Source organism: Somniosus microcephalus, chromosome 4, assembly GCF_052327205.1.
Source record: "Somniosus microcephalus isolate GS21.2 chromosome 4, FLI_Smic_1.0, whole genome shotgun sequence".
Lineage (NCBI taxonomy): Eukaryota > Metazoa > Chordata > Chondrichthyes > Squaliformes > Somniosidae > Somniosus > Somniosus microcephalus.
This window is the reverse complement of record NC_140990.1, coordinates 242463937-242476562: the sequence shown is the minus strand read 5'-3', so window position 1 is coordinate 242476562 and position 12626 is coordinate 242463937. Positions and strand designations below refer to the sequence as shown.

The following is a 12626-nucleotide window of genomic DNA, read 5'->3' as shown; positions in this document are numbered from 1 at the left end:
GGCAAATGCTTTACACAAGCCATGCAAAGCCTTGCAGGATTAAAATTGATTTTACAAGATCAATAGAAAACTCTTAAGTTACAATATTTATAAAATGATTCGTGCAGTACCCAACGCTTCTCTTGTTAACATCAAAGCTGCCAATTGAGATAATTTACATTGTTGACCATTACTCCCACTGCTTGTAGCAACAGGCTGTTTGACACTAAATTAACTAGTGCACTCAATGGATTTGATCTTGCGGCTGAGATGTCCCAATGCAGCTATTATAGAAAACTGCAAAAAATAACTTTCCCTTGGCAGGAGCAGCCTGAAACATACTGCCAGCATTTTTTTACCAAAGCGGCTGCTCTCTGGGTAGCAGTGTTCTCACTGGTAGAGTCATAGAGTTATACAGCACAGAAAGAGGCCCTTCGGCCCATCGTGTCCGCGCCGGCCATCAAGCCCTGTCTAATCTAATCACATTTTCCAGCATTTGGTCCGTAGCCTTGTATGCTATGGCATTTCAAGTGCTCATCCAAATGCTTCTTGAATGTTGAGGGTTCCTGCCTCTACCACCCTTTCAGGCAGTGAGTTCTAGATTCCAACCACCCTCGGTGAAAAAGCTTTTCCTCAAATCCCCTCTAAACCTCCTGCCCCTTACCTTGAATCTATGCCCCCTTGTTATTGACCCCTCTACTAAGGGGAAAAATTCCTTTCTATCCACCCTATCTATGCCCCTCATAATTTTGTATACCTCAATCAGGTCCCCCCTCAGCCTTCTCTGCTCCAAGGAAAACAACCCCAGCCTGTCCAGTCTTTCTTCATAGCTGAAGTGCTCCAGCCCAGGTAACATCCTGGTAAATCTCCCCTGCACCGTCTCCAAAGCAATCACATCCTTCCTATAGTGTGGCGACCAGAACTGCACACAGTACTCCAGCTGTGGCCTTACCAGCGTTTTGTACAGCTCCATCATAACCTCCCTGCTCTTGCCTTCATTAGCCGAGGCATAGAATATAAGTATCCCATATGCCTTTTTAACCACCTTATCCACCTGTTCTGCCTTCAGGGATCTATGTACATGCACACCAAGGTCCCTCTGATCCTCTGTCTTTCCTAGGGTCTTACCATTCATTGTGTATTCCCTTGCCTTGTTAGTCCGTCCAAAATGCATCACCTCACACTTTTCAGGGTTAAATTCCATTTGCCACTGTTCCGCCCATCTGACCAACCCATCTATATCGTCCTGTAGCCTGAGGCTTCCTGCCTCGCTATTTACCACCCCACCAATTTTCGTGTCATCTGCGAACTTACTGATCATACCTTTTACATTCACACCCAAATCATTAATGTAGACCACAAACAGCAAGGGACCCAGCACCAATCCCTGCGGTACACCACTGGACACAGGCTTCCAGTCACAAAAACAACCTTCCACCATCACCCTCTGCCTTCTGCCACTAAGCCAGTTTTGGATCCAATGTGCCAAGGCACCCTGGATCCCATGGGCTCTTACCTTCCTGACCGGTCTCCTATGCAGGACTTTATCAAAAGCCTTACTGAAATCCATGTAAACCACACCCACTGCACTACCCTCATCCACACACCTAGTCACCCCCTCGAAAAATTCAATCAAATTGGTTAGACATGATCTTCCCTTGACAAAGCCATGCTGGCTATCCCTAATTAATCCCTGCCTCTCCAAGTGGAGACCAATTCTGTCCCTCAGAATTTTTTCCAATAATTTCCCTACCACTGATGTTAGGCTCACTGGCCTGTAATTCCCTGGTTTATCCCTACTACCCTTCTTGAATAATGGTACTACGTTAGCTGTTCTCCAGTCCTCTGGCACATCCCCTGTGGCCAGAGGGCTTCTGAAAATTTGTGTCAGAGCCCCTGCAATCTCCTCCTTTGCCTCATAGTCGCCTGGGATACATCTCGTCCGGGCCTGGGGATTTATCCACTTTTAAGCCTGCTAAAACCGCTAGTATCTCCTCCCTCTCGATGCTAATATGTTCAAGTATATCACAGTCCCCCTGCCCGATTTCTATGTCCACATCGTCCTTCTCCATAGTGAACACAGATGCAAAAAATTCATTTAAAACCCCACGTACATCCTCTGGCTCGACACACAGTTTGCCACTTTACTGAGTAGGTCTCAGTAAAAACGTCTGGCTTTTATCTTGCTTCCTTCAGTCTGCATTTTGTACTTTTGCGCAAAGAGCCATTTGCTCTGAACCCATACTTATACAGCACAACACTCCTAGCTAGCCAGGACTGAATGTGTTCATCACCTCCAATCCAGACACTGACTGCACTATGCAAAAGCTCCAAGCCAATCTAATTAAATTCTCTCCACCCCGGCTCCAACTTGCTGCTCCTCTAATCACAGGCTCAGCTGCACTTTATCTCGTGCTTTGGCCATTGGGTATTGGCTTGGCCTCCCATTCCAGCTCACTGCTGTGTGCATCCCCTGAATGTCAGTGACCTTACAGATCGCTGTGCGGCCGCGCACCTTGGAGGGAACATTGGTTAGAAATTAGGTATCAACTAGGTAACTTATCCTGGTTATTATTTGCTGTTCATAATTGGCGTCATGGTATAGGACAAATGTTTTTAATCATTTGGTCATACAGTAACAGTAAACATAAAATTGAAAGCCTGTTTTACCTGTAGATGGCAGTTGTACAGATTTTGACCATACACTAATATTTTTCCTATTTTGGTGTATAACACAGGATATATGTTGAAATATCAAAGATTTTCTATTTCATATTTAAAAACATAATTTACTATTGGAACTGCAATTCTGCAGGTATTTCATTGAACTATATTTTATATGTAAAAAAATAAAGTCACGCCTGTGCAGTGTCTTTGAGATTTACAAAGAGTCGCACATCTGTAGTTTAAACTGGTCACCTTTATAATGAGGGTTTCCTTTAAGGTGGAGAAGAACATGATGTCAATTGGGCTGTTACATGCATAAAAGAACTGTTATAACTCTTAAAAGGGGGCATAACCCCTAATTAACAGGGAAATACGGAGTACTGATGTTTACAAGCAATTATATATTTTTTTAGGATATGCTCTTGTTCGGTACAACAATGTGGCATCAGCAGTATATGCCAAAGAAAAGCTCCATGGATTTGAGTATCCACCTGGTAATCGACTGGGAGTCAGTTACTTTGAAGATGACCCCGGTGATAGGCGATCAAAGTAGGTTTATTTCAGACTATGGTAGAAAATTGGCCCGGATGCTTTTTTGTTTTTGACTGATCTTTCACAAATTAATACTAGTGGTCGTTGTAAAGATGATTTCCATCATCATTTTCTTATTCTGTTTTAGCCCAGTTGGAATGATGGCCTTGCAACTTGTGGCGTCTCAGATGATGTCACTGGCCTGTAACAGTCCTGTTGGCCAGCAGATAGTTCCAGCTTCACCTGTGAGTACTAAGTGGTAGACATTGTTTCTTTCTGCTTTCAAAAATGGTTGAACCAAATGTGTTTCTTTTTGGATTTTAAGAAACTTTTTTTAATTCACTGGCACAGCTCTTGTAAACACTGTAAGCACTTGTAAATACTGCTGGTCAACTAGTCTGCATTGTAAGTATTTTGTGTAACACTGTACCTGTACTTATTGGGAGGCAAAATTAATTTACTAAAAACTATTGTAACCCTTATTAATGTTCTGTCAGGGAATGGTTTATTGAAGACTGGGAGGAGTTTAGTGTCAGATACCTGCTTCTATAAAAGTATGATCTATACTCCATGTCTTTTGAAGTGTTTGGGTTTTATTTTGTAATCACTTGAAGTTTTTCTTTCAACTCCGTGTTATCTGATATGTTAGCCACCAGCGACATGTGGCAAATGGCATTTTATTAGTAAATTTTTTTAAATGAGTAATAGACACCATTGTCGGGCACATGATCTGTTTACTTTTTTGTTTTGGTTGGCACACCGGTAAGACGAAAAGTAGAGTGCAGTTGTTTTTTGATCATTGAGTGCTTTACTTCCTTGGTTCCAGAATGGTGGTAGATGTTGAGTGAAGTTGAGTGTATGTAAGGTGTTTTCTGCTAGAATTAACGCATGTAGCTAAAACAGTGTCACCCTGGCCCCGCCTGTGGATAGTCAACAATTTCTATTGGAAGTCACTGCATTAACTTGTACATATAATTATTTTTACTACAAATGTTTTATGTATAGTGCAGAAAATTATGCTGGTACCATACATTAGTTTGGTTGGGATGAATTAAAACCCCCTTTGTTCTGTAACAAACACATTATAGACCCGTATTCTGAAGTTCACTGCTTATAGCGGGCATGTTCGTGCGAACATGATTTGCCCGCTATACGCAATGATCAGTATAACGTTTGACAGACTTAATAGTAGGTTAGCACCACTTTTAATAAGCCTTCTCTCAAAGATATGTAATGAAGCAGTGCAAGTGAAAGTTGTAGACCACCATACGGCAGCCTTTTTACATAAGAAACTTTATAGAATCATAGAATGATACAGCACAGAAGGAGACCATTTGGCCCATCATGCCTGTGCCGGTTCTTTGAAAGAGCTAGCCAATTAGTCCCATTCCCCTGCTTTTTTCCCCCCCAATAGCCCTGCAACTTTTTTTTCCCCCAAGTATTTATCCAATTCCCTTTTGAAAGTTATTGAATCTGCTTCCATCATCCTTTCAGGCAGTGCATTCCAGATCATAACGCGTTGTGTAAATTTTTCTTTCCTCATGTCGTCTCTAGTTCATTTGCTTATGTAACTTAATCTGTGTCCTCTGGTTACTGACACCTTTGCCACTGGAAACAGTTTCTCCTCATTTACTCTATCAAAACCCTTCAAAATGTTGAAAACCTCTATCAAATCTCCCCTTAACCTTATTTCCTCTAAGGAGAACAACCCCAGTTTCTCTAGTCTCTCCACGTAACGCAAGCCTTTCATCCTGTTGCCATTCTAGGAAAGCTCCTCTCTAAAGCCTTGACATCTTTGTGGTGCCCAGAATTAGCCACAGTACTCCAGCTGTGGCCTAACCAGCATTTTATAAAGGTTTAGCATAATTTCCTTGCTTTTGTACTATGTCTCTGTTTATAAAGCAAAGCATCCTGTATGCCCTGAGGTCTCTCTCTTCCTGCACCCCCTTTAAAATTGTACCATTTAGTTTATATTACATTCTTCCTACAACAATGAATCACGTCACAGTTCTGTGTTAAATTTCATCTGCCATGTGTCTGCCCATTTCACCAGTCTGTCTACGTCGTCCTGATCTGTTACTATCCACTTAACTGTTTACTACATTTGAGTTTCGTGTCATCTGCAAAACTTTGAAATTATGCCCTGTATATATTAATAACCAGGACATGGATACACATGAAAAAGCGCAGTGGTCCCAACAGCAACCCCTAGGGGCCACCACTTCACACTTCCCTCCAGTCTGAAAAACAACCATTCACCACTACTCTCTGCTTTCTGTCTCTTGGCCAATTTCATATCGATGCGGCCGCTGCTTATTTAATCTCATGGGCTTCAGTTTTGCTAACAAGTCTATTATGTGGTACTTGGCAAATGCCTTTTGGAAGTCCACATACACATCAACCACACTACCTTCATCCATCCTATCCGTTACTTCACCAAAGAAGGTAAGAGCCCATGGAATCCAGGGTGCCTTGGCACATTGGATACAAAACTGGCTTAGTGGCAGAAGGCAGAGGGTGATGGTCGAAGGTTGTTTTTGTGACTGGAAACCTGTGGCCAGTGGGGTACCACAGGGATCGGTGCTGGGTCCCTTGCTGTTTGTGGTCTACATTAATGACTTGGATATGAATGTAAAGGGTATGATCAGTAAATTCGCGGATGATACTAAAATTGGTAGGGTGGTAAATAGCGAGGAGGGTAGCCTCAGTCTGCAGAACGATATAGATGGGTTGGTCAGATGGGCGGAACAGTGGCAAATGGAATTTAACCCGGAAAAGTGCGAGGTGATGCACTTTGGGGGGTCTAACAAGGCAAGGGAATACACAATGAATGGTAAGACCCTAGGCAAGACGGAGGGTCAGAGGGATCTGGGTGTGCAGGTACACAGATCCCTGAAGGCGGCGGAACAGGTGGATAAGGTGGTAAAAAAGGCATATGGGATACTTGCCTTCATTAGCCGAGGCATAGAATATAAGAGCAAGGAGGTTATGATGGAGCTGTATAAAACACTGGTTAGGCCACAGCTGGAATACTGTGTGCAGTTCTGGTCGCCACACTACAGGAAAGATGTGATCGCGTTAGAGAGGGTGCAGAGGAGGTTCACCAGGATGTTACCAGGGCTGGAGCGCTTCAGCTATGAAGAGAGACTGGGCAGATTGGGTTTGTTTTCCTTGGAGCAGAGGAGGCTGAGGGGGGACATGATTGAGGTGTACAAAATTGTGAGGGGCATAGATAGGATGGATGCTGAGGAGCTTTTCCCCTTAGTAGAGGGGTCAATAACTAGGGGGCATAGATTCAAGGTAAAGGGAGGGAGGTTTAGAGGGGATTTGAGAAAGAACTTTTTCACCCAGAGGGTGGTTGGAGTCTGGAACTCACTGCCTGAAAGGGTTGTGGAGGCAGAAACCCTCACAACATTTAAGAAGCATTTGGATGAGCATTTGAAATGCCATAGCATACAAGGCTACGGGCCAAATGCTGGAATATGGGATTAGATTAGACAGGGCTTGATGGCCGGCATGGACACGATGGGCCGAAGGGCCTCTATCTGTGCTGTATTACTCTATGACTCTATAACTGAATCAATCAAGTTCGTTTAACACAATTTGCCTTTTAAAATAAGAACATACAAAATTAAACTTTTAATATAGATCTAATAGGATTATTATGAGGAAAAACAATAAATTAGCAATACAGTTATTTAAGAGCATGAACTACTTCTCGCTGGTGTAGATAAAATTCAAAAATGTAGAAGTAAAACTGGCCTGCAGGACTTTAAAGTCTTGAACTAGATGTCCTAGCTTTCTACTTGACTTGAAAGCCTCTGTTAAGTGCTTGTAGCGGACAACATAATTAATGAAGCAGCACATTCCTGGCTGATTTTAACATTGTGCTAATTGTGCAGATGTGAATTAACAAAGGCTGAACATCTGTTTCTGCTTGAAATAAACAGGGCAATTGAGAAGCTATAACTGACAACTTTAAAATTGACGTTAATGCAAATGGATAATGGTTATCACTTTTTGGCCGATATAAGTGCCTACCTGTTTTAAACATGGACATTTTAAGTAGTGGGGACTGTATTACCAAGATTTTGTATTTGAAAATTTTTTGATATGTAGAACTTTCTATATGGAAGTTTACGTATTGTAGGTACAGTATATACTGCAGATTAAGTATAGATTCATTTGACTGCGCGATTAAAATACTATGTAGGAAAAAATTAAGCAAAAATATAATGTGACTAAAATTTGTTGCAGGGTTTTGGAGGAAGCAGTACTACTCAGATGTCTCGGTTGCAGGTTGACTTTTCTGTGCCTGCATCTCAAAATTTTGCTCCTTCTGATAGTACTGTCAGAGAGAGACTCTTTGTGGTCTTCAATCCAACTGTTCTGCCTCTTGATGTATTGGAGAACCTGTTTTGGTAAGGAACTGTTTTATGCTTGAAGTGCCTTAAAATTGCTTAAATATGTTTTTTTGCTGCTCAATTCACTATTAGTCTGAAAGATCAATTTCTTGGTACCATTTGCAAAGGAAAAAGTAATAATTTGTGAATTATGATGGTGAGCAGAAATTGAAAAGGACATAACCTCTCCACTTCTCTTTCCTCCTTTTAAGACTCTCCTTAAAGCCTACCTCTTGACCAAGCTTTTGGTCAGTCATCTGCCCTAATAGCTCCTTATGTGGCTCGGTGTCAAATTTTGTTTGGTAACGCTCCTGTGACGTGCCTTGGGATGTTTTACTATGTTAAAGGTGCTATATAATTACAAGTTGTTGTTATAAGTGAGTGGGTAGTAGATGCAGTTTAATGTAACAAAATATGAGAGGGTACACTTTGAAAAGTACCAAATGAGATCTTAACTGGGAAACATTTGTGGAGCAGATGGACTAAAGGATTTAGGGCTTCAGGTACATTTAATTAAAGCTAGCTCACGATTTGAGTACTGGCAAAACATCATTTGGAATATCGTGTTGATCTCTCAATTTTAAGATTATTCTGGCCGTGGAAAAAGTTGCTACGGTAATGTGTTGGATGGAAGGGAGTGAGCCACAATGCGAAACTGGTTTGTATTTCCTGGAGATGACATTATGTGGTGATCTGATTGACGTGTTTAAAATAATGAAGGGAGTTGATGGGCTGGTATGGCTCTTCCCTCCACTGGGGGAATCAAGAACAAAAGGACATGTATCCGTTAAATGTGAATCTAGGAAACATTTGTTCACGCAAAGGGTTGAGATTGTGGATCGCTGCTCCAAAAGGCCATAGATGCAAAGTGCTTAAGATGGAGAAAGAGCAGTGAGGGTTATGGTGAGCAAGAATTGGGATTGATGAGCGGAAGCTGCCATGGCCAATAAATTGTGGAGAGGCTCAGTGAGCCAAATGACCTCCTGTTCGTATGTTTCCTCAGGAAAATTATATATGGTTAAAATTACCAATACAATTTTTAAACCTCATTTACCTTTTTAACCAAATTAATGGTATGTCTGTCGATGCCTGTGTTAATCTCTCGGAAGCTTCACTCTGTTTTTAATTTTGGATTTTCCATTTCTCGCTTGTGATGAAGTACCTCTTGCTCTAAACATTTTTATTTGAACTTTAACATTTAAATTAGTAATAAATGCATGAAATTACATAAAGATTTAGTCTGGCAGTGAACTGATCTTGTATGCTGAGGGAAACCATCTGTATACTTGTTCATGATTTTAAAAAAATAAAAAAAATTGAGGTTTATTTTATTTGTACTAATGTGTTTTTTCCTAGTCGTTTTGGGAACCTGATTGAAGTGTACTTGGTGCCGGGACGTAACATTGGCTATGTTAAATATGCTGAAAGGCACAGTGCTACTAATGCCATGGAAGCCTTGCATGGGAAGGTTGTTAATGGTATCAAGCTCAAAGTAATGCTGGCTGATCCTCCAAGAGAAGAGTCACACAAGCGACAGCGAACACACTAAAAGGTTTCACAAAAGATTGTGCAAAGGTAAGCTTTTTATCTAACTTGATGATTTGCAGGACTGAATGATACAATGGGCCATAATTTCCCGTGGCAGGGCATCTAACCTCATCTGCTGTTAATCCATACATGTTAAGGTTTTTTAAATTTTTGCATGGCAAGTTGGTGAAAGTGCGAGCTGATAGTGGGGCAGCGAGGGTTAACTGGGCATCTGGGACATGAGTGAGCAGGGAAAGCAACTGTATCTCCTTAACCAATCAGATTGAAGGATTGTGAAATTAACAGCGCAAGGACTGAGAAGGAAATGTAAGTTAGAATGGGTGATTTCAATGTCAAGTCAGGTAAAGCGAGGGATAGAAAGACTGGCTAGAGAGAGATGGGGGGGGGTGGTGGGGGGCGGGGGAAGAGACAGAAAGGAAAAGAGATTTAAAAGTTTTTTTTTACATTTTTAAAATCTCCAACAATTAAAACCTGAAGGAATGAGACTCCACATTTGTAATAGTTAATTTTCAGTGCTAGAGAGGTTGACTGACAAATTAACAATTATCATGTCGTTAAAAGGGTACTTAGACTGAAATGGACAAGAATTAACTTTCTGTGGTGAGCTTAGATTGTATCTAACGTGCAAGTACAGCAACTTCACGCCACACAATGCATTTCAATGGTGAGACGGTCAGCGAGATGCCGTTTTCACGTGGCTTAACAGCGGAGTGGCGCAGCTCAAACGGCAACTTTTGGATTTCTGCATTTAATCACGCATCTGCCCTTGCCTGAAGTTGCTGGAGCACTTGCTCATAAATATACAATCGCTAGTAGTCTCGCTGTTATTTTGATAAACTATGGGCCAATATTTTTTGATTACCTGATGCATCCTAGGTTGACATTCAGCCCAGACAAATGGGATTAAAGAAAGTAACACTTGTGGCTATTGAATCTTAAGTGAAACTAGTTCAGTCATTCTAAGTGGACTTGTGTAAACAGCACAAAGCAACTCTCCAATAAGTTCATTTTATGATTAAGGTTGTAGAGAGTAGGACTGCAGCAATTGTATACTGGGATATGGTAGGGGATGTTCCTCAGAAGTTGGTCTCGGCACATTATTTGGGTAATGTAACAAGATTTCTGCTTTGCATATATCTGATCTTGGAAGTTCTTATTGCTGTAATTGGGTGCAAGACCAAAAATTTTATCTTCCCAGCATCTACCCATGTGTCGCTGAGAACCATTTTGAATTTTTTTTAAATTGTTAGATATATATCTTGTCTGAAGTCTTCCACTAATTTGATTTATAATTTTTAATGATGAATAGTGTTGCTCTTCAGTGTGGCAAAATTATGCCCTGCTAACAAAACTCTTCATTTGCAGTTGAGGATATAAATATAGATTACATTTCCATGAATTGATTTTTATCACATTGCAATATGAATGTTTAGCTTGCAGAAGCATTATACTGAATAACTATTATTGGTATACATTTCTGTACTCTAGGTTCTTTTTGTATTCTTTTTGACAACCTGCCAATGACCACCTGAGATTTTGATGTCTTCGGGTAGCATTTTTAAACTGGATACTGTAAAGTTTACCATCATTTCTACATGGCACACTTAGTGTGCTGCCATTAAAGACATTTTATTTTCAAAATTGAGAATGGTAGGATTCTTCTGTATTTAAGGTGGAGTGTATGAGCCAATTCCTCACTTGGTCTAATCTGTTGATCATCACACTCTATACTACAGTTCTTCCAAAAACCCATCAACTGATTTTATTAAATGTAATTTTTTAATTTCCCCAATTACTTTAAGGGAAGGGGGAGATTTATGCTGTATTCTCCACCCAGGATCACACGGAATTTGAATAAACTCAATAAGCATCCTTGCTGCCTGATAGTTTAGTATGAAAACTGAACTATTTCTCAATATTTTTTGTTTAAATATAAAGCTTGAAGGAATGCTTACATTTTTTCCAACATCTGAAACTAGCACTAGTTTGCCAGACTAATTCCACATAGTGGTTTTGTTCCACTGCTTTACATAATTTTTTTTTAAAACACGTACAATAAAATTTGCCACATTCTTAAGAACAGAGCCCTTTTCCTTTTTATATAACTCTTATTTTGTATACAGGTACAAAACTGCCAACCCAACTTTTTGAACTAACCTGTATTCTAATGAATATTCCCAGAACTAAATTGGTGAAAAGATTTTGTTTGCTTTCAACCTTTTTCTCCAGGGCAAAAGACTGGAAAAATAGACAGCCTTACCAACCCAAACCCCTTTATAGGGAACTCTGAATTTAACACTAGGCACCTCTTAAATGTCTTGAATACATAGCTTAAAGAAAGTGAAATTATCAGCTATTTTTCCTCAGCGGATTTCCTGGAACATAATTTGTACTGTACCTGTAGACTTTTATTCCTTATTAACAGATGCTTTTTACATTTTCACAGCACTTTTTTTATAAATGTTTTTGTTTCTGCAGAGTGGGGACAAATGACATGACACATCAGCTGACTGACTGGCTACTTGACAGTACACAGTGACTTCCACTCGTGACCTTTGCTAGTAACTGAGCAGTTAACTTTTTTTTATTTTCTGGGAATGGGCAGCGAGTGAAGGCCTTGACAGATATTGATTACAGTGTTTAAGATAGGAATTTTAATAATCTATAGCTTGAAGAAACTTGCTCTAATCCATGTAACCTTTGCATTCTCAGCATTTATAATTTGAATTGTACCTGTTGGTTGTGTAGTCTTACATAACTTGTACAGAGACTAATAAAACTTGTTTGTGAAACATTCTGGTCTTGTATACTTTCTGAATGGCTTTATTCCACAATATTATGACTGAAGTACACACTAAATTAAACCCATTGCTTCAATATGTAAACTGTGATTGAGTAGTACCTGTAAGCACACTGGATGCAACAAACTGGTCGTCAGTATCCGCATTAAGATATATATACCTTTTTTTATTCTGGGGACATAATTCATTTGTAGAGAATCAATAAAGTTAATGATAGTAAATTTCATCTTTATTTGGCTTGTGTCCTTTGGTGAGAGCACTTCTAAGTACTTGATTGTATATTGAGGCATTTCGTGTTAAATAGCTTATTTTACCTTGACGAGTGCAGGTAGATTTTAACGAGTAGTGTTCAATTTTATAAGTTTGGATTATTGTAAATGTCATAATTTAAAGTAACGAATAATGAGAATTAAATTCCTGATGGAGGCAGTCCTTAATGGGTAAAAAGGAGGTGCTAGCACTGTATTTGTAGTGATTTATACTTTTTTTTAAATTCCCCACCTGTTCATGATCCACCACTGCTGATCATTAAATAACTTGTCAGCATGTTCTGAAAGAGGCCACTGAATCAAAAGAAGATAGAAACTGAATTTTTAGGTTGAGAAACACTGCGTTCACCTGCAGTGAGTGCTTTATAAAAACTGCTAGCATTCAAATACAAATGGAAACGTGCAAAGTTAGTATCATTGTAATTCAG

At 40.0% G+C, this 12626-nt stretch overlaps 1 protein-coding gene across 2 annotated transcripts in view; it reads left to right on the top strand.

Annotated features, from left to right (window-relative positions):
* The window catches only part of rbm45 (RNA binding motif protein 45), a 41390-nt gene extending 29475 nt beyond the window's left edge, over positions 1 to 11915 (top strand). The window contains exons 6-10 of one of the 2 annotated variants that reach the window (XM_085986083.1): positions 3060 to 3195; positions 3326 to 3422; positions 7435 to 7598; positions 8937 to 9155; positions 11607 to 11915. In XM_085986083.1, the coding sequence (XP_085842209.1) occupies positions 3060 to 3195; positions 3326 to 3422; positions 7435 to 7598; positions 8937 to 9129 (590 nt within the window). In that variant the 3' untranslated portion in view covers positions 9130 to 9155; positions 11607 to 11915. The other variant, XM_085986084.1, reaches the window with a different exon arrangement.
* The last annotated feature ends 711 nt before the right edge of the window (positions 11916 to 12626 follow it).